Below are 26116 nucleotides of genomic sequence, written 5' to 3'. Positions count from 1 at the left end.
TTTCAGACAATTAAAATCAGTATTGTAGCAGCTTTCTGACTGATAGCACTCCTCCCCAGGTTCATGCAAGTAAAATATATAACACTTCAGGGGGAAGCACCCCCATCTCCCAGTCAGTGATTAACTATCAGTTGATTGTAGATAAAAGAGCAATCTTTTACCCAGTAGTAGCAGCAGCAGCAGTCAATCAACATATATACAGCTCTATGCCCTTATACATAACACCACCTACCAGTTCTTCATCTTGTGCTTCCCCTTTATTGTGAACTAAGCAAGATCACTGAGTATCCCTTTTAAAATAGGTTAGAAATAAGGCTTGCTTCACCTTGCAACCCACAGATCACGTTATACAAGTCAAGGCATAGTCACAGCTTCATTTCATACTGCCAGAAGCTCCATAGCATTTTTTCCTCTGAAATTATAATTGGATCAGTAATAAATGTGTTAAGATTGTTTTTACCAAGTGTTTGAAAGGCCTATTCAGCCCTCAGCAATGAAAAATTTCTCCATTTCTGTTGCAGAATTATAGTCTCTAAATTCAAAACGGACCTTTAGATTACATAGTCTGACCTTTTGGGTATCACAGGCTATGACATTTTATCCATGTACTTGTGCACTAAGCTTACTAACTATATTTTCCAGAATGATATCAAGAGATGTAGAAACCACTAACTGGTGATTTATTGCAAAGGCTAATTATCTGCACTATTAATATTTGCATCTAATTTTTAATTTATATTAGCTGTCATTCCTCTATTAGTAAGCTTCTTGGTATCAAGTATATTTTTCCTGAGAATGTATTTATATGCAATTAAAATAATTTCCCCAAACCTGTCTGATAAACTAATCAGACCAAGCTTTCTAAGCATGTAGTTCTACATCATGAATCCTTTGGCTGAAAAGCTGATCCCAGAGCTCCCCAGCCCATAATCTGCCCCCAAACCCTTGCTTCTGCTCCCTTTTTTGGAAGTCACTGCCCCTCAGTTTTGCTTATGTAACTGTTTGCAGGGCTGGCATTCATGTCTTCTGCTTTCCAAAAAAGTGGTGAGCCTTTCTTAAGCCTGTGAGAGTGCAGGCAAGATACGTGCCGTGCAAGCACCTGTGCTGGCAAAAGAAGTCTTCAACCCCTGGCCCACCCCAGCTGCTCCACCATTATGCCCTGCTGAAAACAGCCTCAGCTCTGCTTGCAGCTTCATGTGTCAACGTCCCTTAACCTCGTGCAGGCGAACTAAACCACTTCAGCAAGGACCCGGTTCTCCAACTGCTCACATCAACTTCAATTTTTTTGAATGAAAAGGGTTACTCATCCAAGCAAGTCCAATGGCAGACCTGATGGAGTGGTAAACTTCAACAGAAGAGTGGGGATAAGAAATTAGACAGCACTGTCCCCCTCTCTCCCCCTGTGGAGCTTGAAGCTCACAGAACACATCTGTTCAGAGGCTCAGGCATTTTCTCTGGTATTTGAATCTTTTGTGTGCCTCTTTTGCATCTTTGGATATATTTTAATTTCCCTTCAAAGTTCCAGTTAGATGCAACATTCCAGTATCAGGCTTATCATTGTCCCTGGAAAAGGTAAAATTACCTCTTTACTCTTACTCCTCCTCCTCTATATCTCTACATCCAATTATGGTGATGCCCTTTTTGTCACAATCATTCATCCCGGCTGCCTTTTGGCTTGATGTAAATATAGCAAGAGAGTCCTCCACTACAACACACACTTTACTTAGGTTTGCCTCTTTAAAATAAACTTCTACAGTGTCTCTTTTTCTAATTTCTCAGGCCTTCATGCTTCTCAAAAAACAGAATATGAAGTCAAACATTCCAAAAAATATCTTCAAAATCTGCAGTAATAACTGATCACTAATGTCTGTGGCAAAACCAACAAAGAATATTCTTCTCCCAGTAGCGAGACCTTTCCAAAGTTCTTCATTAAAATAACTGGTTTGAAGATCAGCAGATTTAGACTGTTTCCACTAAACATGTGGCAAATGAGTTCTAGAACTATGGACCCCTATGAGAAATGCAATCCTTTTAGCAGGTGACTGTCTGAATAAGAGACAAAAGAAATAGCTATTTAAATAAGACAAGGTCATCCTTGAAAACTTTATCTCAATTCAGCACTAGCTGTACAGGATCACCTCTCTGATGTAGACTGAAAGTAAAAGAAAACTGTAAGTAGCCCAGATAGATCAAAAACACTGGTATATTGCCCTCTTGGTGAAAGCCCTGCTATTTCCACATTCTGGACTAGCTTCAGGTTTTATGCTGATTTAAGCCTTACAGTGCAGTTGTCTAATCTTCAGGTGATAAAACATGAAATGTCAAAAGAAAAGTCTACTGGAACCTGACCCACAAACAGAAGTTTGGAATCCAAAAACTAGCAAACTAAAAGGACAAACGTCAAATGTCTTCAGAGGGGAGGATATAATTCTCCCCTCCGTTACATCTTGACTCCAGCACTAAACATGTGATACAACCATGAAACAATATCCCTTAGAAAGGATACATCAGAAGCACAAATAATCAAAGTACAAGAATAACAACCACACAAAAAAAACATGGTAAATGAAGAAACAAAACGTAATCTCTTGGGATACAGACAAAAACCAGCAGTATGTACTCCAACAGAAACTATTTTGTTGATAGGTAAAATGTTTTTCTGAGATTTCAGAGAGGCTATTAGCATTTTGTGCTCTTCTGAATGAGAAATCAGTATGGGATACTATTCTGAAGTGTGAACTATTTCATTCTAAAGCAGATACCAAGAAAATAAAATGATATTGACTAATCTGTAATAAACTAAGACAATGACTGTGAAATAAAGACTATGGGGAAAAAAGTGTTTTCATGTCTCCAGAAGGTAATTGTTAGAAGAAAGAATAAAAATATTCCTTCAAATGTTAGCTATGGGGACTCTTTTATACATCCTTGGTGAGAGAAAATCTTCTTCTAATTTTTCAAATACTTTTTTTTCCTCAAGAAGTTCAGAAATTCATACAATATTACATCACCAAAAAAGCTGGGGGAGTTTGTCCTTTATTACTGAATACAAGATACTGTATTGGTTAAAGAAACATATGCTGAAATAAAATACAGTACTCAGAGCAACTTTGACCAGACTGATAATGATTCTAGTAATGAACATCAACATATGCACCATAGATGGCGGACAAAACAACTAAATGCAGATCAGATGTTTTGTTCTCAATCAATACACAAGGGTTCTTCTTAACATCTGGACAACTATTTCTTTGCCTAAATAAAATGTAACACCTATTCTAATGAGCAAACACACACAAGTGTACTTACTACATAGTTCCCAGGAGATGCTGAAGAATAAGGTATCTGTGATATCAACAGAAACAAAACAGTAATTTCTTCAGCGTTGACATGGAATTCATACATAGTTACTTGCAGCCATATTTGAAAGCATGTTTGTATAATTCATTTTAAAGAGAAAGTAAAAGATTATGGGGAAAATGCTACTGTTAACAAGCACAAAAATCCTAATCAACAAGTCTCCATTGTAAATACGTTCAAGAATAAAACTTGCACTTTAGACAAAAAAAGAATTTAGTATCAAATATCTCAAATCAAAATATTTCCATTTAAGATTATTGTGTTCTGGTAGCCACTCTACTAAATCAATAGGAACAATATAATGCCCATATGTAAATGTCTGCAGGTTGAGGTCTGATATCTATTCTCTATTGTTTCATAATAAGCGATGCATGTGTACTGAATGGCCAGCATCACTCTTTGAAGATACCAAGTTACAAACTCTAGTACCAAATCTAGTCCTTGCACCCGTCACAAGAATTTTATGATTCTTACTCTGGGAACCACAATAAGCTCTGTAAAGATCTACAATCTATAGTAAAAGGTTCAGCTATAAGATTATTAAGGTAATATGCATTATAAAGTGTAAACTTTAGCAGCACATGCTTGCATTTTACTCACTGGACTTCAAAGTCATCTGGAACAGGAACTAAATTTGTTTGTTCCTATATGTACTGAACCTACATTAAAATCCAGATGATAAAAAGAAAAGCATCACTCTATTCCTTCAGCCTAGAAGATACCCATTTTATCTCTGTGCATTATTCTGTCTTTTTACAAAAGGACAGTGTCCTAATTTCATTTCAAATTCAATTGTGGCATTTGTTACAGAGCATATCTGGAGAAATCCAGTTGCCTGTGAATAATCCAGTTTTCTTCTTTATGCAATAGCCTTTGTGAAGATTCTCTCTGGAGGAGCAGGGAGCAATACCATTATAGTAGGATGGGGTAAGAATTAAGAAACTGAATTAAGAAACTACAAAATTATTTTGTAGAATAAGCATCTTAAAAGATTGTAGACAACTTGTCAGACAGCTAATTTTTACAAAGGTATCTAGTATTGGACTTCTCAATTAATTTTATAGAATGAAAACATTTTAATTTTCAGTTGAAAAATATCCTAGTGTCCATTTTAGTAGATAAGTAAGCAAACAAAAGTAGGCGGAGGAAGACTTTCAGCTCTTTTTTTTTTCCTAACTGGAATTCAGTAGAAATAAAAAATCAAAAGTGAGAACAATAAAAAGAACTGATATCCTCTGGCAAGCCAGACCCATCTTATGCAACTGTAAATGCTAGAAAGGGACACGTTTTAATACTAATGACATATGTCCATTGAAGTAAAATGAAAACTTTACCTATGGGCTTTCTGAGGAAAAAGCAGCCAATGCTCTTCATGTGGTATGCCTTACTGACTGCTTCTTTCTTTAGGCTGCTATTAAATAACCTCATTTGTAGTTATTGGAAAAAAATTCAAGAGGGTGCACTGTTTTTTACAGAAAGCATATCTAAATGGCTGGTGTCTTGTAAGCATTTGCTTTATGATTCCATGCTCCCTAATTAACAAGAACAAATGAGATTTTGTCTATGCAACATAAGTGTGCACACATTAGGGAATATCTTCTCAAGCTGGGATTTCTGTAGAGCTGACTGGTCAGAAAGCACTGACCCAACTTTTCTGCCTGGCACTGAAGGAAGCTAAAAAATATTTTAAATATAACCCAGGACAACTCTTGGTTAAGGAAATTCTGCAAATGATGTGGAGATGCAGAGGTGTTACATGGCATTAGGGTTGACAGGAACATACTATAGTGGGAAAAAAATATAAAGCAGGCCTTATAGCAACATGCTGTTTGTTGAGTGGACTGGATTTTTTTATTGTTGTTTGGTGCATAGAGAAATAACTCCTTAAATATGAGATGATATCTAATATAGTTAAATATTTACTTACAGAATTGGCATTGGTTGGGTTTGGCCAAGGTCTACCACCCCCTGGACCCCTGTAACAGAGGACAAAAGATAAGTTTACTTCAAAAAACAAAACAAAATAGAACAACCCACCTGGCTTCTGACCAATTACGAGGAAACGAATGTTTCAAAGTAATCTGTTCCCAAAGTAAGTTAGGAGACAGCTTTTTTTAATTGTAAAAAAATGTGATTATAAACTGTAACTACACCAAGTTATAATGTTATGGTAAAATTATCATTGTTGCACTACCTTCTTCATCTAACAGCTTGCAAGATGATTAAAGATCATGTATTTATTATCACAACCCTGGCCTTTATATTTAAGACATCTCAGTTCTTAACTCATTCTGTGCATTTCTGTATTTTCAGGATACTACCTGTTAGAAGTGTATCATATCAAGCCCCTCCTCCGTGACCACAGAGCCTATAATGGAGATGACAGAGTTTTGCATTCGTCTCAGAACACTTGCAAATTTTGGAAGCATCAGACCTTCTCCTATTGTGTTCTTGATAGAATGATTTGAAAGCCACTGCAAATTTGTGTCTGCTACAGTGCTTTCCTCTTGTCCAGGGAGAATTTAACTCCATGTTACATAAATGTGGCATTTTATTGAGGCACAGAAGCTTTAAAGAGAGAGAAAAACAAATTCCAAAATTCTTTAAGTTCTCATGAGGAGTGTTTTTCTTTGCACTTTGTTTGCACTTATTAAAATATTTGGAGGAAGTATCACATGTTCTGCAAAAGTCTGTTTACAGTCTGGGTCAAAGCAGAAAGGTACTAAATGCCATTTCAGTCACAGAAACTCTACTCTTGCTTACATAATTAAATACCTTCCTGAAGGACTGTAAAAACATTTATTGATTATAGATCTATAGATCTATAGAACACTGCAAGTAGACTTCAGTTTCATTAGTACAGGTAATGCTAGTTCCTTGTAAATGTTTCAATTTAAACAATTTTTTAGAAAAACAAGCCATTCTCAGTAGAAAACATGAACTTTGTACATTGTATTGCTACCATATGTATCTAAGGAGCATAACAATTATATATAAATTTACATATATCATATATTACAAATTGAAAACACGCCATTTTATCCATAGATTTTAACATACATTTAGATATGTATTTAAGAATAGTTTGCTACTTGACTAAAGCTACATTATCTCCACAGAAATCACAGAAACATGACATAGGCCATACACCCGACAAAATGGAGCTTTCAAACTTGTCTGACATTCTTCTGTTCCACCTTTTCCAAATGGGATCTTTTTGATTAAGTGGCAGTGTCCTAGCAGCAGGGACAGGAGTATAACAGGTGAAAGAAGTCTTTGATAAAGCTAACTCAGACTAAACATCAGACAGACTCTAAAAGCAGAATGGAGAAAGGGAAAAAGGAAAAACTCCTTTCCTGACAGAGGACTTCTTTTCTCACAATTCTTGCTGTTATCTTAGCTTGCTCAATTTTAACTGAGCTTGGCAGAATAGTTTGGTGGTTAGGCTTCTTCTTTTAACAGTCTTGAGGGAACTAAACCATATGGCAGGTAAAATCTCAATGTTCATAGTCATAACATATGAATAACTATAATTATTCCTGGTAGCATTAGGCATTCCTAGCTATTTATAAATAGGATGAAATCACTTTTTGAAGGCCTTGACAACGTAAAGGCAAGCAGATGACAAAACTTTTGCTCTTAAAATGGGATTTTGGCCCTACTGGCTTTAGAAAAACTTCATTACCCAGCACTGTGTACCCAGCAAGGCAGAGCGATTTAAATACAGGGAGAAAAGCAGGCTTTATTAACCAGTTCAGGCAGTTTTCTACCTAAAGCTTTACAAAACTGAAAACTATTAAGTGGGTATGTTGCCTTAGGAATTTAATCTTGAATCTTTCTTACTTTTTTGTACATTATTGATAAAACTACAAAGAAGTTGGCTAAACAATCAACTGAAATAAATAAAGTTAAAATTAAATGAATCATTTCATTTATGCTGTTAAATTATTTCTGGGAGGTTGGAAAGACAGAAATGTGGGACAGGGTCTTTTTATTAAAACTCTTCCCCTTTCAGAAAAGGCAAACATTTTTGAGTGAACCCCAGATGTATTCCTTCTCAGCTTAAATAGTTCTTCCATGAAAGCTAAAAATCTATCATTCCAACAGCTCTACATACGATATTTTGTGTGGCACATTTGTTGGAAGATACCTCCATGAAGGGTTTTAACAAGGAGTGGCAGCCACCTTATCCAGCTGTGGGAAAAGGGGAGATGAAGTGGCGAAAGGCACTCATAGTACTCATGCAAGAAATGCCAGGCGCAAGTAATTTTTGCAGACATGATGCTCAGGATAAATACTCAGCAATTTCTCTGCCGCCAAAAATTAAAGGTGAGATATTTGATGCTTTTTCTTTCTTTTCTATCATGTACAATATTTGGCTCAACTGATTTTTTCTGCGAAATCAGGAACATATGTAACAATACTGGAAGTGTGTTTTCATCCCAAAACTCTGCAGTTGCCTGTATGATATTAAGTAATACAAATCTATCTGGTAAAAAGCATCAAATTGAATAATGCCATGACTACAATGCAGATTACTATGAAGTACAGAGATATGAAAAAGCTAACTCAGATACATACTAAGGTTAGCCACAGCAACATTGAAAGCTTCATAGGGTCCATGAGAAGACTGCAACACGAATTCCTCTCAGCTTCATGGTGCTTTTGCTAAGCATGCAAGTTTTGTTTAAAGCTAAACTGGCTTAAAGCCTGCATTATCCTGCAGGCTGCACTGCAGACACTCCTAGGAGGAAGCTCACCCTTCATCTAAAAAGCTGTTGGAATTTGCAAATTTACTGGTAGTCATGGACAGCTCTAAGTATAGATTTAGAAGACTCTGTAGCAGATTCTGCTTGAAAGCCATATGGTTTACATAGAGCTGAGTGTTGTTGGCTTTTAAAGCACACACAAAAAACCTATCTGCAAATTTTTTTCAAAGCAATGCAAGCAGTGTTTTTCCCTTTTATTAAATGTTTGTTTTGGAAGCATCAATGGAGTCATAAAACATTACTGTGAACGTACCAATTCCAAAATAGAGTAATTTACAAAGGATCCACTGCTATGACTAATTACAGCTGCATTCCACTCTTAAAGTAAGTCCTATACCCTTGATCCCAGTATTTCGAAAAAATAAAATAAAGTATTTCAGTTTCCTAATGGGTGAACATATTCTACCAGGAAATTAAACATCCAGATACAGGTTTGTGAATTGAAGTTAAAAAATAAAGTGACTTTTTTTTCCAGGCATGACTGAGATATTCTTAGTGCTTTATCCAGCATTGCAGGTCACACAGGCCATTAAAAAGTGCCAGTGAAATTTAACACAGCTCCCTGAAATTTACTATTTTGTTCCCAAAGAGGGCATTTTTCCATGAAGAAATAACATCTTACTAACAACTGCTACACCAAAGTTTGGCTTAAAACCTTATAGTTAAAATAAAGTTATTTTTAAAAAGACACAGGATATATATCAGCTGTTTCAAATAGTGATCTGATACATATCAGTTAGGATGGAGCAAGCAATTATTTAGCAGTACTACATTTAAAGAGTATGTGCTCCTGGACTGAAATACTGCCTATGAGCTCTCTGGCTGGTTGTTGCCATTTTTGACAATAGAGCACACTTTTTCATCCAGAAAAATGTAAAATTATATTTGGCATATATTTTGCTCTTAAACAAAACAGCTTCCCTGTGAGCTTTCCCAGGAGAAAAGGCTGGATTTTAAAATGGCAACTGGTTTTGTAGAGTATACATATTTTTATATTTTAACATAGACAGAAATCCAAAAACATTGAGTACAACACAGGAAAATGTAAGAAGAAGATATGTATATGTGAAGACATATGTAAATTAATATACACTATACATAATACATGCAAGAGGAAACTCATCATCTTCCATAGAAATTTAAGTACAGTAAATGACTTACACTGGTATTTCTTAGTATCGTGCATTACACAAATCGTAAGGGATAATAGAAAGAATGAATTCTAATGCATTTGGGCCCATTTATTGCCACTGCCCATGGGTTATCCTTAGATGCACTCTGACTGATTCTGAATGCTGGAACTGCCCAGACACCAAGTCGTTATCAAGATTTCACAGTGTAAGAACTTAGTACTACCAGATTTCATGCAAAATTGACAGCACTAACTCACAGTAAGAAACCAAGCTGATGTTTAAAAAAAAAGGCTTATGCTGCCAAACCACCATTAAATCTTTATTCTCCTTTTGATGAGTATATGCCACTCTATTTATGAGAAGAAAAAAATAATCAGTTTGACAGTAAAGAAATATGTTCTGAAAAATTATTCACATAGAAGGCATGAAATAAGGGCATGGCTTACAAAGGTCTGTGACTCAGCATATAACACAGATCAGCATACGCTATAGCCTAATACTCTAGAACTAGTACTCCATACTTTCTTAAGCCTTTAAAGTCCATTATATGGCACAGGACAGTGTGAAGTCTTGTTCAAAACCAGGAAACAGTTTTGTGTTCCTGCTTGCAGCTGAACTGGAGTAAAGATGAGTTTGTAAGAAATGCAAAGGAGCACAGCATATGCCTGATAGATGCACAGATAGCTATCGTTACATCATGTGGCTCTCAGAAGAAATCATACCCTGTATCAAAGCTCATGAATTCCCCAAGTAAAGGACTGCAGTTCATGGCACCCGCTTCAACAGAACGCAGAAGTTCAAAGGAAAATGCACTTCCCACATCACTGAATTAAAAGAACACCACCGATGTATGTCTACTAAACACCAGATAAAATGTGCTTATCTAATGCTGCAATGTGGAAATATTAGTATTTCAACCCATAACCATATTCTTCTCTGCTTTCTGGAAGATGAGGAGCTCTTTTTTTTATCCAGGAACCTGTTTGCTTATCTTTTATATGTAAATTCTCATTTATGTGGATAAATACCCTCAAAATATCTTACCTATCCTGAATTTTATTTCCAGAACATTGTATTTTAGAAAGTTACATTTTCTTTTCTTATCATTAAATCTCCTTCTAAGGAAATCTATGTACTGCTTATGTTATACTCGCACTGAATTTCAAATACCTAGATATTTTCTCTACATCAATTTTATTTAAAAGAAGAAATGCCTACCCTTGGGAAGATTCCCAGAATTGTCTTGAGTCCAATATATGAGGTCTATGATAGAGTAAGACCCAACTTTAGATTTTATTTTATTTGCTTCAAGAATTCAAGGTATGTCTGGAAATCAGAAGAAATTAAGGATATGCTGGATTAGATGTTTTTCTGAAAGTATTATCTAACTCAATACCTCTTTAACTTCTTCAGGTTGGTACCTCTTTATTTGAAATGAAAATTATGATCTATTGCTTATTGTTTATTTCCTATAAAAATAAGAGTAAAAATGGTTATTTATGGTAACAAGCTTGTATAAATCTTGACTGTATTTTCTGTGTCACTCTGCTGGAAACTCATTCTTGAAAAACAAAGGTATAAAAGGAGTAAGAAAAGAAAGTGTTCTCTGCTTTAGATTGTAATAACGTTTTAGTGTCTTGACACCCTGACTGCCATACTGCCTTCTGTTATCCAAGCAGAGGTTGCAAAATGCTGATTAAGAAATGCAGGAGTAATTTACATAGAAGTAGGGTGAAGATACAAGAATGCCTTGATAATGTCTGGTCTGTATTACGCTGAAGGCAATTATAACAGCCCCTTAAAATCCGTGAATCTATTAAGAGAGAAATCTAAATAATGCAACAGGCAACTTACTTTTTTTCCAGGCTTGCTAATCTTAGAAACATCTTTGAGCCACTGAAGGATTTTTAAAAAGTGCAGAAAATTCCTCATTTTGGGCCATTTGCTATGCTAAAATCCTGTTCTTAAATGTAGTTTACTCTAGATATGGTAATTTTACATATGAAATTTTCTACATGCTCAGAAAAGCTGAGTTGTCTACAGAAGTATAAATAATAAAACACTACAATGACTAATGTAAAAATTATTTTGCAGAAAGGAAGCATACCACTCATTGCAAATTATTTAATCAGCAAAACAAGAGCATAAATGTAAACAACGTCATTTAGAAAAATACATACAAGTGAATATTCGTGACTATACTGACAAAACATTCCCAATATTTGAACTTCGACCTGTAGAAAAACCTCAGTATTTGTGCATACTTGGAGGGAAAGCAAAAGAGTCTGTAAGAGAGGCATGCAGAAGAATGCAACTGCTGTAGGTTCACCTCTTTTTAACTGCAGTTATTAGCCAAAAAAGCATGTTACTAACCAAAACATGTTCTCCCTTGTCTTATGTATCACAGATGTTACTTCTACAATGAAATAATGATTTTTCTAAATATTAGAAGATTTTATTGTTGTGCTTACATGTTCATTCCAGGCATCCCCGGGCCACCTAAAGCATTCAGTGGGGGTCTCATTGCACCTCCATAGTTCTGCAATGATAACCAAGGGTCAGACTACCACAAAACAAAAAAACAAAACCAAAGAGGAGGGGAAAAGAAAGGACAGCAGGTTAATGATATCCCTACATAACTGCTAACTGGATAGGCCAATGTAATTCATTGTTTCAGGAGTTTCCATTCTTGACTTAAAAAAGTAATATTGTTATCCCCAAGGAAAAAGAATTATATGCTCTACTCAAACAATAGAAACATGCTAAGAATACTTAAAATGTCTGTTATTTCAGGAGGCGTTACTTACACATATAGAGGTCAAGTCAATGGCCACTAAGGGGCAGGTTTTATACTGTATTCAACTTTTATGCCAGGGAAGCTCATTCAAATTCAGAAATGCAGACTTTTCTGAGATTTCTACATTATGGAATTTAAATAGAACTATTTTTAATTAGATTTTGTTAATGAACAGGGCATCAATAAATGGTTGTATGAAATTACAAGATAAGATATCACTCTTATAACATATAAAATAACCATTACATATCTCTTCTAATGAGCCCATCCTAATCAGTTTAAGGTAACTAATGTGAAAATTATGAAAATTATTTAATATGGTATTGAATGTCATAACAATGTCAATAAACAAATTGTCCAAGGCCTATAAAATCAGAGTTTGTGCTCTGATGATTTTATGACAAAAGCCTAGCAATTCTACTATTTACAAGAAAAACTAAATTATATCTATTTTTTATTTAAATGAACACAAACAGAACAATCAGCCTCACCTCACAACATTAATTCACACTGTAATTTGTGTTAATCCTGCAATATTTTTCTGATATTCTGAAGGAATGAATAATAGCATATGCTCTAAAATGAACAGCTCTGCACTTTGAAAGGGGGCAAGAAAATTATTTACTTAAAAAAAGTTCTAAGCCACTGTTGCTGTCTATTTTTCAATAATAAAACCCTAATATCCTGTAGTTATACTATAAACTATATATCTAAACCATAAACTACGTAAACTATATGACTCAAACTTATGGGTGTTCTCTGTATTGGTTGGATTCACAAGTACCTGTGAACATGAAGTCATGAAGATCTGGGAGAAATGTGATAATGAGATTCACAGTGTTGGCCTGGTGCTGCATCTATGTTGAGTGATACAAGCCATAGCATGACTACGCTAGCATACCTAGAGCTGATCTAGAATCATGAGAAGAGGTTCTGTTGCTGGAAACAAAAAGCCCATAATTCTAATTCTTCCTTGTTAGACACTCCCCAAAGTGTCCCATAGTTATCTGGTTTGCAAAAATAGGTCCAAAGGCTGCAAACAGATGTCCTGTTCCAGATCCAACAGTGTCATCCGGACATACTATTAGTCAATAGTTGTTGGCCATCAACCACTACTCATTCCTGCCTTTTCTTGTACTGCCAGCAGACTAACTGGTGTGCACACTCAGGCAAAAAGTCAGCCAGATTAACTCAAACCACTTATTTAACCTGAGTTATCCTAGCTAATTTTGCCTGATGATAGATTAGAGGATGCTCACACTAACAGCTCCTCTGTCAGAACTGTAGGGCAGTAAGTGGTGGGTAGTGAGAAGCAGCTGAGCACAGTAACGGCTTCAGTTGGCACTACTGGATCTGGAAGATGACACAGTCTTGCTGTAACAAAGCAGTAGTTCTGTAACTTTTTTATTTCATTTTTTCCATCTTGATTTGGAGGGCTAAGCTATTCTCCTTATTTGATCTGTTGGATATCTCCTCTCTTAATTTTAGTTCAAGAATCATTTTTGTGGACCTGGGTTAAGGTTCTTTATGGAATCCTGCAGGACTGGAAAAACTTCTTGCTCCTAGAGTAAGAGCACTTTCATTAAGACCATTGAAACACAGGCTCTTTCAGTTCCACTGTGCTTTCTGCAGAGCTTATTGTCCTAATTTGCTCCTTACAGTTTTTTACTAGAAGTCACTATCACCACTGCTTATCTAGTGGTTGAGCTGTTTATAAGAGAGCTACCTAACTTCTGGTGGTTAAAATAAGCCAGATCAGCCAATACTTATTTTTTAAATATTTAAGATAACCCAATTTTTCTTGACTAGAATGCAATAGGAAGCATGTGTGAAATTCACCAGCTAATATGAGAGACTGGGAATAAACAGCCAGGCACAGATCTGAGGTAGTCGCCTGTTCAGCTGGCATAACTGCTGCTTGAAAAAGCCCGAACCACATCCTTTGGAGCTTTTGACAGACTCAAGCATTTATGATTGTATGGTGCCTTTTGCTTCATGCTGTTTAGTTCAATAAAGTCTAGCCCTGAAAAATATAGAACTGAGGTAACTCTTCTGTTTTGGGGGGACTTCAGTCACACTATGTAAGGTTTGACTTTATAATGAAAAAATTATTTACCATCCTGATTTTTACTGCTATAAGCATATAGTATAGACACAGTCATATGGGCATAGAAATGTTCCCCCTGGTAAAAGTTTATATCAGCTGGGAAATAAACGAATATATGCTATACTTGACATAACCATTCCTATACCAGTACATTATGAGTTTCCCAATTTTTCTGCCTGTGTAGCAAGGGAGCAGGGCTTCCCAGCTAACGCCTAAGTTAACTTTACAGGAGCAGACCTGCAGGAGGACCTGAAAATAGATGTGAAAGATCTTATCAGTTTGGTTTTTTGAATGCTTTTCTGAGAAGATCCTAAAAGCAAGGTACAAGGATAGATGATGATGCATCTGTAGAAAAGATTAATTTGGGAACTTAAATTTTGGATAGATTAGCTATATTTTTCCCCATTTTAAGATGCCGTTCAGTAAAAGAAAGAAAAACCCTAAAAAACACTGGATTTTAAGGGACAGCAAAAATGGAAAAATCATCCTTATAAAAACTGGCATGAGATTTGCCTGCTGTGTGACTAATGGTGCTGCATAAAGTATCAGCTCAACCTCATATGGCAGCATTGCAAAGCTTCACTTTCTACCTCTAAAAGGCATGTGGTAAATATACTTCAATGCTACAGAAAAACCAACAAATGTATTTAATAACAGTTTGTTGGTCACACAACAGATGTTGTGTAGAACTGCACAATTAGTTTCTATCAAGAAAACCCAAAACTGTAAAGACAGTTATGAACAGATTTAAAAGGCAAAGCTATTTAATCATTTAAAATTCAGTTGCTATTCCAAAGAACAAAGAAGTCACTAGAGAGATTGTCTGAAATGGGGAAGTAAAAATTTAAGTGTGGGCACAATGAGCACACCGGAGAACAAAATACTAGCAAGACCTGTAAAAAACACCACCATCAAAGTTTTCTTTCACTGAGAGAGTTGACAAAAAAATAATCTTTTGGATTCATTTTTCAGGTATACATCAGTGTTAATTTATCTTTTAACTTCATTAATTATTAAAATGTAATACTGACAGATATCCACTAATATTTTTACACTTTCAAAGAGCCTACATACAACTACAAACAGGTCAGCACTATGGGGAAGGTTGATTCTTGCAATCCAAGGTTGCTTCACTCCTTGAAAACAGAGCCAGAGAGATGCTTATGATTGATAAAGAGGAGAAATGGCAACATGAACTTTAAATTTTGCACCAAAATATCTCTGGAACTCACCAAAATTCTAGCAGATGAAGAAGAATCTTTGCAGTAATTTCTGGGGATTTTTTTTGCTGCAAGGAGTTTGACTAATTTAGTTGTATTGTGAGATTGACTTTTCCCTCCCAAACAGTGAAATTAATTAGACTGGGAGGATAAGGAAACATCTACTCAATGCCTGTGCTCCTTTACAAATTTTAGCCTTTGATTGCAACATATACGGGCTGTGGGACAAACATAACTTTTCTGAAATAAGCAAGTTAAAGGATCCATTTTAATTTCAACTGTTAATTAGAATAACTGATTTTTGGATTTGAGACTCTGCAGAGCTGCAACTCAGAATTAACTTTTATAAAAGAGATAAAATGTATTGAAAAATGGGATTAGACAAACAGGTTCTGGCACATTCAGTCTTCAACTCCAAAAAAGCTAAAGTAATAGGTCCTGTCAAAATAAACAGATACATATCTGTGGAAGGTACCTGTGGTCCTAAAGGAACCATTCCTCTTGGAGGAGTCATTCTCTGCATTGGCCCACCCATGTTTGGATGCCCTGAAAAGAAAATTAACTATTTTGAACAACCATCCAATATAGAAGCACCTTCTGAAACAACTTTAACAAATCATTCCTTCTCAGTTTAATGAAGAGCTTACAAAGCTGCAGTAAACTTTGAAGCATAGAAAGATTGAAGTTTGAGATCACAGTACTTTTGAGCATTCTACATAATTATTTAGAAATGTACTTTACCTTGCTGCCGTGTTGGGTCCATCCCACTAGGCAATAATGGCTGACTTCCTGGGACACCTCCAAGTGCCTGCAGACATAGAAAATTGTTTTAAAAGGAGATAATCCCCTGTAATTTATGTTAAACACAAATACGGGTATTTTGTTTTTAATTCTGAGATGATACTTCTAAGCCAAGAGTAATACGTAAGAGTTAACTCTCCTAAATGCCTAAGACTGACTGTGGTTTTGCACAGACAAACTCTTGGGCTTCCACGGGATTAGAGATAAATACATTTCCAAAAATCTCCCTTGGCTAATTTTCTCGCTTTTTTCCCCAATTCTTCCTTCACTTTACCTTACTATTTTTTAACCTCAAGAACACTGCCTATTTCTCAGTTACCTGGCAATTTATCCTAAGCTTCAGTTTTTACAGAGTTTTCCCTCTTAACCATTATTTTAGCATCTTTCTTTAAGAGGCCAGAATGTGGAGATGGCTGTGATCTGAGAGCAAGCCATAACGGAGCCAAGTGCACAGCATTCAGAGAGTGAGGTACAGCGGGGCTGTGATGCAGTGGATATTTTAGCTCCCACTCTGCTTTACTGTCCTAAGGGCATTAATGCCAAGATAAGCCATTTATCCATCTACAGAAGATACAGCAGTCACAAAGCTTACTCCTAAATCTTGCCTTCAAGCACGAAGATACATTGTGTTGTTACTTCACCTCCAGTCCAAATGAAACATATTATTTTAAACCCCCAAATTTTTATCTGCCTTTTGGGTTGATAGTAAGTGATTTAGGTTTAAGGCTAATTTCTGTAGCCTCTTACCTAAACTTTAGTCAGCTAGGAAAATGTTGTTATAAATGGATCTTTGCGACTGGTCCACAAAGTGCTATTTAACATTTCAAAACAGCAACACATCTTCAGGAAAAATTTATGTGGAGTGAGTAAATCTGATATTATGAAAGTGATGCACGCAGGCAATACAGGTGTTGCTTACCGAGGGGACGCAGCGGTTGCTCGTGACTTGCAAATACTGTGGCAGTTAGGGACACACACGAAGGGGAACCTACCTGCATATATCCTAACGCTTATTTCCACAAGAGGTATGAAACTCAAAACTAAGATCCACATTGTTACCTCATTTAACACCTAGTCAAAAGGTACTCTATTTTTTAAAGATTTACAGAATATATATAATCTGAGACTACATCATTTAAATCAGAGTTTTACAGATACTTCAGCATCTTAAAGTCAGGATGATATGTAAGGACAACATATGAAATACACAGAGAAGTGTCGAATATTGGTGAAGCAGAACTGGCCATTCCTGTCAGGGATGACAGGTGGCGATGAGGAGGAGGAGGGAGGCGCTGCTCTGCGCACGCTGACTGAACGCTTCACTCAGGCGGTAACCAGAGTGTGGATAGTTACATAAGGGACTGCAGCTCCTTTCCCAGGGAGAGCACCACTTTTCAAGAAAACCGAGTGTATCTGCACAGCACAATGCATTGCCAAGAGCAAATGCTTTTGCAGGACGAGATGTTCAAGTACGAGAGGGATCTCAGGCACACCAGCAAGGCACTCAGTATTTGCTAACTTTCCTTGATAAAAGGTTTACAACTACCTCAAGTATCCTTACACAGTACTGCACTATGCTAGGTACGCCTGCCCCGTGCTGCGCTTCCTTGCCTAAGAAATACAGTCCCTATTGCAATGTATTGATGGATAGAATTATAGTTACAATGGGAATTTTAACTGTGACTTTTATTGACTTTCATGTAATCAAAACTTCAGCCTTAAAGCTGCATTGCAATAGTTTATTACTTCCACATACTGCCTGTATATACTGTAACTTACAGTATGGCAGCGTTGCCAAAAGCAGTATATTCATGAATGCAGCATAATGTAAATGAATCTCAGGAGCTGTAATTCACTAAGATTATGCTACAGCTCTAAACTGAAAATAATGCAATGTTCAGACAAAAATAGCTTTTGAAACTAAAGCTGCAAGTTGGCAGCACTTTTATAGCATTCACCACATCCAGTTTTTACCTGCCAGTATTTACATAATTCAGAAACACAGAAAGAAAAATAAAAGAATAGGTGAAAGCCAAATGCCGGCGTATCTTTGACTAACATATTACTGAAAGGTGAAAAAGTAGGAAGGTGTTTTGTACAGAGTTACAATATATCTTTAACAAATATTTAACTAAAGCACTAATTAAATCGCACTCTTATATTGTCCCTTGATGATCACTTCAAGAAAGTTAATTGTCATTATAAGTAAGTTTGTGAAAATACCTACGTTGTATATAACTTAACTTGCTCTCTAACATCATCAGGAGGAACATTTGAAAGAGTCTTGCAACATGAAGTTTCCAGCTCACAAAAATTTAAACTTCAACTTTCTGGCAACGACGTGCAGTGCTCAAGACCAGTTTACTGACACTGTCATACAAACATAAAAAATAGCCATAGCTGAAGCTGGAGTGGAAGAGTCTCCTCATCAAGCTGTGACCACAAGAAAGGCAGCTCTGGAAGGCTAAGTTGCACAAAAAATCTATTCCATTCTCCTATCAACCTTTTCCAATCTTATAAATGACCCAGTTTCTCTTTCAGAGCTCAGCTGATATTTTTCTGTCTGCTTATCTCTAACTTTTCATCTGCTGACAACTGCTTTCTCCTCCTCTATCTACACTTAAGGAGTACAGAACTTAAAAATACAAATGTTATCTGCTTCCAGAACCATCTTTTCACAGATGGGCCAATAAAGGTCTCTGCTGACGAACAGCAGCTCATTACTCATTCTTGTTACACAAGCATGCATATCCTTTGATGGAGATGAGAGAAATTGGGAATTTGATGCTTTCATAAACTCCTCAGAGTGCCTGTGAGATGCACGGTGTGCTTTAAGATAGCTGTACCTCACCGATGATCTCCATAACTGTGAAGTAAAAATACTTTACACATCTAAGAAGGAATAGGAGGGAGTGATGCATTTTATGTAGAATTCAGTAAAATAACTCTCAGATCTAACTGCTTAATGTGGTTAGGGAAGTTTACAGAATATAGCAACTATGCAGACTGTCTACCATCTTCTCAGAGGGGACAGCATCAATCAGCCGAGCTTAGCAGAGCCATGCACAAGCCAACAATATCTTCTCTCTGTAGACAGGCTTAAGGCACAATAAATTTTGAGGTGTAGACACCAACTAAGCATAAGCATGAGCTGCAAGTGGAATGGCGTATCTATCATGCACTGTATCAAAATACCCATTTAATGGTCAGATGAAATAGGGTGGAGAGAAACTAAGTGAGTTTTGTATGTTAGAGAAATTTGTATGTTATAGGCAACACGAGAACATTCCCTGTTCTCAACACTGTTCCATGTCCGTGGAACACAAATGTGCATCAGTGATAAGTTCTTACCTGATTGGGTATTCTTAAAGGTGGCCTTGGACCTCCAGGGTACCGAGGGGACATGAAAGGCTATGAAAAAAGAATCACTGCTGAATAATTCAAATTAGCTTGTAAATACTGTATTAAGTCATTAGGCATATGGCTTGTGTCATGCTCACATCTCAGGAATCCAGTTTACATATTTCTACAGAGTGCTCATACATTATTCTGCAATATTTAGCGAGACTAAATAAATTCAAAGATCCTTAGTGAACGTAGCTATGAAGATACATTATTTAAAATTTTGCTACAGCTATTGTGAAAGCAGAATATAAACAACTTAATGCATGATCTATGAAGAATAATAAACTTTTCAGATCATAAAATCACACATCTAATCTTTTCACTGGATAAAGGGGAAAGATAAGAACACTGGAATATGAAAGAAAAATGTTCTTGAAAGAGTCAAGAAGTAAATAACAGCATAATAATTTGCAAATACTTTCCCTTCACTTTTTCATAGTAATATAGCAAAGCACAATACAAGATTTAGCCTGTGAGGACACAGATTTCAAGTTTATGTCATAAATACCTAGAACTTTGTTGGTTTATACAAGCTATATTAACTCAGTGTTGTACCCCTCCCATCCCTTCATACATAACTCCATGCTCAGTACAGCTCCTCCTCTCTCAAAACCAAGTATCTGCTCAACCCTGTCATCCCATCCTGCACTCTATGAGGCACTATATGCGTTCTAGTGGTCACTACTACTGTACTACTGTGCAGCCTAGAAACAAGGTCAGACCCTTACATTAAGACCAGAAATAAATGCTAAATGAATGCTAGCATCAGCAAATAAATTTAACATCTCTACTTGTTCCACCTCCAAGTGTGACAGCAATCCAGATATCTAAAAAGCAGGGAGATTAGTGGCAAGTTTGAGATCCACAGGAAAAAGGCACAAACATCTGACTAGACAGATGATGAAGAGGATTATTTTGGCAAGCAAATGTACCTATGACTCCAGAAGAAAATGAAGAGCTAAAAGTATGCTTTGACTGAACACAGAGACATAAAAGACTTTTCTAAGAGCTGAAGGAAAAAAATCTTTCCTTCCATGAGGTTTCCTCTCAAACCTTCTACTAATACACTAGCATCTTCTCTCCTGTGCCTAAATTGTCAGGCACTGGCAAAACAAAAATGCCATGCAACTATGTATTATAAAACAGAAGCTCATTTCCGTTCATGACACTGCCCTAGGAGTCATAGGAGAAGTGAGAGATATAAAAGAAAGGATGTTCGCATGGAACTTTCCCAGAGGAATATCTTATGACAAACAAGCTATTGCACAAACCCACTCTTGGCCTCTTGGAAAAGAAATATACCTACACAGGAACCATCTAGTGTGCTATAGCTAATGACCATAGACAGTTCACTAAAACTCTGTGGTTGACAGCTTCCGTTCATGAATGAATGCCATATTTGGGCTCTGTCAGTTGTACTGTGTTTTAAGCTAAAATGCCAGTGATCATCCTTATTAGCAAGATATGTAATATTATTAGTAATAATTAGTAACAATTATAATTATATCACTAATAATTAGTAATCATATTTTTCATGTGATCTGCAGAAAAAATTAACTGAACCTTTCACTTCTCAGAATCAGATGAAAGTTGTAATAATAATCTGCTACATAAACACATACTCTAAATAAGATACTAGAAAGCAATTTAAAATACAGAGGCTTTACAAATTGGAGAAGAAAAGTTAAATGACAATTATGAAAAGACTGCAAAAGTAACAAGAGCATTTGAAATTATGCGTTATAGAAGAGGGAGGCTTATTCATGTCTTCTGTCTATGAGGGCATATCGACAAGGGTGAGAATCTATTATGAGAAAGAAGAAAAAAAGAGTTGCACATGTGGCAAAGGCTGTAAATATGAAGATGCTTCTGAAGAAGTACAAGTAGGAGGAAACTAGAAAACAGTTTCCTTAAAGGTCAGTCAATTGCATTGTATGGAGTGCAGCACACTCTAGTGAATATTGTGTATTTGCTTTACCACGTTCAGCAAACAAGACCTTACATTTATTTACACTTGTACCTCTCATAAAAAGGACAGAGTAATGTCTGTCAAGTCAACCATATTTTAACACAGCATCACATTACATAGTACTAGTAATACGTTAGTGCATTATTCACAGAATGTCTACTCTTTCAACTTTCAGATTTTCTTTCAAGCAGGATGGAAACCATTCTATCACCTTTAATCTACTTATGTTCCCCTTTCTCCCAACGGGTTCACCTTTCTATTCGTTTTATAAAAATCCTAAAAAACGATCTTAACATACTTTTGTATAGCTGCAATAGTATATAAGAAGTGCTTTTCACGTCCAGTGCTGCAGAAAATAAAAGAGCACAAAGTTCTGAAACAGATACCTCCCCCTTTCGCATTAACTAGAGCAAGAGGTTGTTCATACAAAATCACTATTTTACTTTTCAAAACTTTTCCAATGCCTGACAATTAGAATCACTATTTTCTGGTTTGCAGTGCCCCCGACATCAGTAGCTGCTCTGGATATCTGAGTATATCTGGATATAGGTAGGTACCAGGTCTATTTAATAAAAGGCTCACAAAGTAAGTCTAAGACTCTTCTCTGACACGACATAACAAGTTACCAGCTGTTTCTTTGGAAGCATTGTTTCTTAAGCAAGCATTTAGGCTGATGTTGATCTGAGAGCTAGTGCATATATTCTTGTCTGATTGGATAGTTCATTGCATGAAATAACTACAGGAGCCTCTCTGATACAGCTCTGTCTTAAAAGAAGTTTTATATACTGTAAATATTTACATATTTCCCTTAAATTTATTTGTGGAAATGTTTAAAACTTCTCCCATTCTTTAAGCAATTCAGCCCAAGTGGAACTGGGATGAATGACTTAATCTGCTAAATTCCAGATAGATATTATAGCTCTTGATGGTCCCTGGGTATGAACATTTTATGGCTCTACAGAGCAGGCAAGAAAACATATAAACAACTGGGGATCACAGTTAATGTTTTGCAGAATATAAAGTACCAATGAAGTGCCATACAGCATTATATAAAATGGTGACATAGTGATGTGCAAGGACAAGTCTAAAAGATTTTAAGCTGTTTTGAAGCATAATTTACTATTCAAGGTTACTGCAAAAGTTCTATCATCAAAAGAAAAACTTAAATATTTTAACTTTCATGTTACTTATTCAATTTCTACCTCTCCACAATCGATGTGGTGGTTGCCTCCCAAAAGTCCTCCCAAGATACCAAAGAAATTCTGCCAAATATTTTAATGAAAATGTATTCTAAAGAACAGCTTTTCAGCCAGTTAGGTGACCAGGACAGCCTCTCGGTTGCTCTCGAGCCTGACACGCGCATGACTCCACTAAGCTCTGGAGATTCCAAGGAGGAGGCACTCCTCGCCACGCATGGCACTTCGCCACTTCCTTGTAATTAACAGCTGACATTCAGTCCCTCATCTAGTTTTACTTTAGTGTTAAAGAGTAGCTGGAATGAGCATGGTTTATGGAGGACCTACTGTGGGCTTTTGTTCCTGACAGTTAGTAGTGCTCTCTTTCCTTGAGTTCTTGCAAACTTTTTCCTTGCCTTCTTTTAAAGATATTGCAGCATATATATCACAAAAAGTAATGGGTTCAAAACAGGAGTAATAAATTAAAAACAGAGACCATAGACTTTAAATCACTCTCCCTAGCTCTTGTCTTTTGAAGGCAAAAAATAAATTCTTTGTACATTGAAGCCAGTCAGACATCTCTCTCTGCTAACTCAGCCTTGTGTCAACTCAGAATTCAGCATCTTGATAGTCTAAAACCTTTAATGGATGCCCACACTAAATTCACAGCGAGACAGCCTTCTTACTTGTCCCAGAGTTCAACTAAGGGGACTGTTTAGGTGCCACATCAATGAATCAAACACTTCCCTGTTTACCCCAGCTAGCAAGGAGTGAGAGAGCTACCTGCAACGCATAGATTACAAAAGAACTTCCTCAACATATACAGTCAAAAAGGATTACAACTATATATCTACTAAAAAAATAATAAAGGTAAAAATAGAAAGAAATAATTAAAGTGGAAAAATATGCCAAAAGATAGGTACCATAATTTGACAGTACAGCAATAGATTTAGCTATCAGGTCTGAAGAAGACGGGGGGCAAAGGACATATCTCCCTGGAACTTTCTTTATGCAGTAGGATGTAGGATACTCTTCAACCAACATATATCTGGCATTTCAGGGCCAGACCTTGCTTAGGGAGATCTTGCCTAAGGGAAACTTTGAGCAATGTATTTGAGTATGAAATCTCTCAAGGAGTAGATCTGACTGAGAAAAGGGATATAACCAGAGTGGCTCCATTCCCCAGTAACTTCCAGATGCTGAAACGGCCCTCAAGGGTTTTTAGTAACTACTGCAGCCTTCAGGCTGCTCTAATCTGCAACTGGGACATTACACTGAGTAAGAGAAGGTATAGACAATGATTTTGCACACTATCCTAAACTACAATTAACTCTTCAAATGAAGTTCAGGAACTGCCACGTAACTTCACTAATTTATTAAGAAAAGCAAAAAAACCCAAAACAAAACAAAAAAGAAAAGAACATGAAGAAAACAAAAGACATAGCCCAGTATGCCTTATCTAAGGCACGGCTGAAAACACGTCTCTAGGTGGAGGTGCCACCAACATTTGAAAACATGCATGTCACAGTAGTTGCAGCAACACCAGAAGTGTTTTTGGAAACAGCTTGCTAAAGACATCTGCGGTCTCGAGTATATTGTAATTACTGCCTTTAGGTACAAAATTCAATAATTTGGTTTCACAAATAGTATCTTGAAAGCATGCAGCTGAGATCAAAGGAATAGAAGAAGAAGCTTCTGCTAAACTGGGAGAAAAAGAAGTGGGATAGGAAAAAGCTTTTGTATGGCCACCACAGAAAACAAATATTCATCATTTTACAGTAAATAAAATATTAAAGAACTGATACTACATAACATAAAGTCAAGATGTGAAGTGTTAAAATTAGTTAGCTCCTGCTCTCATAATGTCCTACTATGGCAAAGTATTAGAAAGGCTCGAATAGAAGAAACATCCAAGAACTTTAATGATGGTGCCACAAGTTCTAGTATTTTCTGCTACCTCCCTGCTAAAGAAAGAATCCTAACCGTGTACAGAGTGAGTAAAGGCTATTTTACAAGCTGTGAAATTAAAACAATTTTCCAAGGTGTGCGTGTGCACATACAATGTAAAAATCTTGTAAAATACTATTCTTAATCCCTGGGGACACAAAGGGACAAGCAGACTGTAAGTTTCCAGTAGGGAACTCTTTGAAGAAGCAATGCTGAAGCATCAGTGGCTTTACTGCCTACATTTTGCTTCAATATTCAAGAAAAATGGTTTCCAGACAAATTATAAAAACGAGGTCTCGTGAAAAACTATCCACCAGGAAGCTGATGACATAAACACATAGATGCCAGCCTGTTTCTCTGCCAGCTGTGTGAATTTTATTCTGTCTTCTTTTAGTTGTTTAGGCTACTCTACAATATGACGTGTTTTTGTTTTCTTGTACCTAGCACTGGGAGAATAAATGAATTTTAAATATGGTATTCCAGTAAGTATGACAAATTTCAAGAAATGTATTTTTCTTTAAACTTACTTTCTTTTTAAAAGTTGGGAATGTAATTTGTCTGCTTCCAAACACAGCTAGATTAGCTTTTTGCATTGACATTTTTAATTCTTTCTTTACTCATACCTGTACACTTAATTCATTTTTTTCCACATAAATTGCAAAATTTTCAATAATCCACATTCAAATAAGTAATCTTGAATATCACTCACATTTGAATTCCTATTTCTTGTTTAATGAGGTAGAATTTAAAGCAAATATATGAATCTATCCCAGTGTCTATATATTACATGATATCCCATGACGTTATCCCGGATAGGAAGACTTAATGTAACAGACAAACACATACCAGGATAACAAATAAATGTACTTCAAAAACAATTATTATAGTTACTGGGCCCGAGTAATGGTGAGGTTGTACACGTCTGCTAACATAAAAATACCAAGAGACAAAATGACAGTGAACCAAGCTAGGGCTGTTTCCCTGAGGAGAATAAAATGGAATGAATAATGCCTGAACAGGAGAACCTTGTCTACATGGTATGAAAAAAATACTTTTTCAGTCAGGTAGCTTAAAATAACAACATTCATCTATATGCACATTAACATCTTCCTAGCTAGCTATATTAAGAGGTTTGTTTTAACTCAGGAGAGAGCACAGATGTCTGGTCAAAGCAGGATGAAAGATATGCTTTCAAAGCACATCACTGACCTGTTTTAAATGAATGCATTTAAGCTTAGCACAGTCAGAAGAACAGTACTTTAACCAGTCTCAGCTGCCCAGAAGATGAGCTCTGGGGCTGACTGGTTTGTACTAGGGTTACTTGCTAAGTAGCAAGCACGAAAGGCTTAGAAATTTGATGCACATTCCCTCTGCAAATGGCTAAAGCCATCTAAGATGTTGCACGCCCAGCTCTTCCCTCCCAGTGGCCGTAC

At 36.4% G+C, this 26116-nt stretch overlaps 1 protein-coding gene across 3 annotated transcripts in view; it reads right to left on the bottom strand.

Annotated features, from left to right (window-relative positions):
* Positions 1-26116, bottom strand: part of LOC135324665 (single-stranded DNA-binding protein 2) — a 193657-nt gene that overhangs the window by 23206 nt on the left and 144335 nt on the right. For all 3 annotated transcript variants that reach the window (XM_064501385.1, XM_064501387.1, XM_064501386.1), the window contains 6 exons: positions 19539-19598; positions 16128-16194; positions 15862-15932; positions 11734-11801; positions 5288-5336; positions 3310-3345 (listed from right to left, as the gene is read on the bottom strand). In XM_064501385.1, the coding sequence (XP_064357455.1) occupies positions 3310-3345; positions 5288-5336; positions 11734-11801; positions 15862-15932; positions 16128-16194; positions 19539-19598 (351 nt within the window). The remainder of the gene's footprint in view (positions 1-3309; positions 3346-5287; positions 5337-11733; positions 11802-15861; positions 15933-16127; positions 16195-19538; positions 19599-26116) is intronic.

The sequence above is a fragment of the Dromaius novaehollandiae genome, chromosome Z (genome assembly GCF_036370855.1).
Source record: "Dromaius novaehollandiae isolate bDroNov1 chromosome Z, bDroNov1.hap1, whole genome shotgun sequence".
Taxonomy (NCBI): domain Eukaryota; kingdom Metazoa; phylum Chordata; class Aves; order Casuariiformes; family Dromaiidae; genus Dromaius; species Dromaius novaehollandiae.
This window is presented reverse-complemented; position numbering and strand designations above follow the sequence as displayed.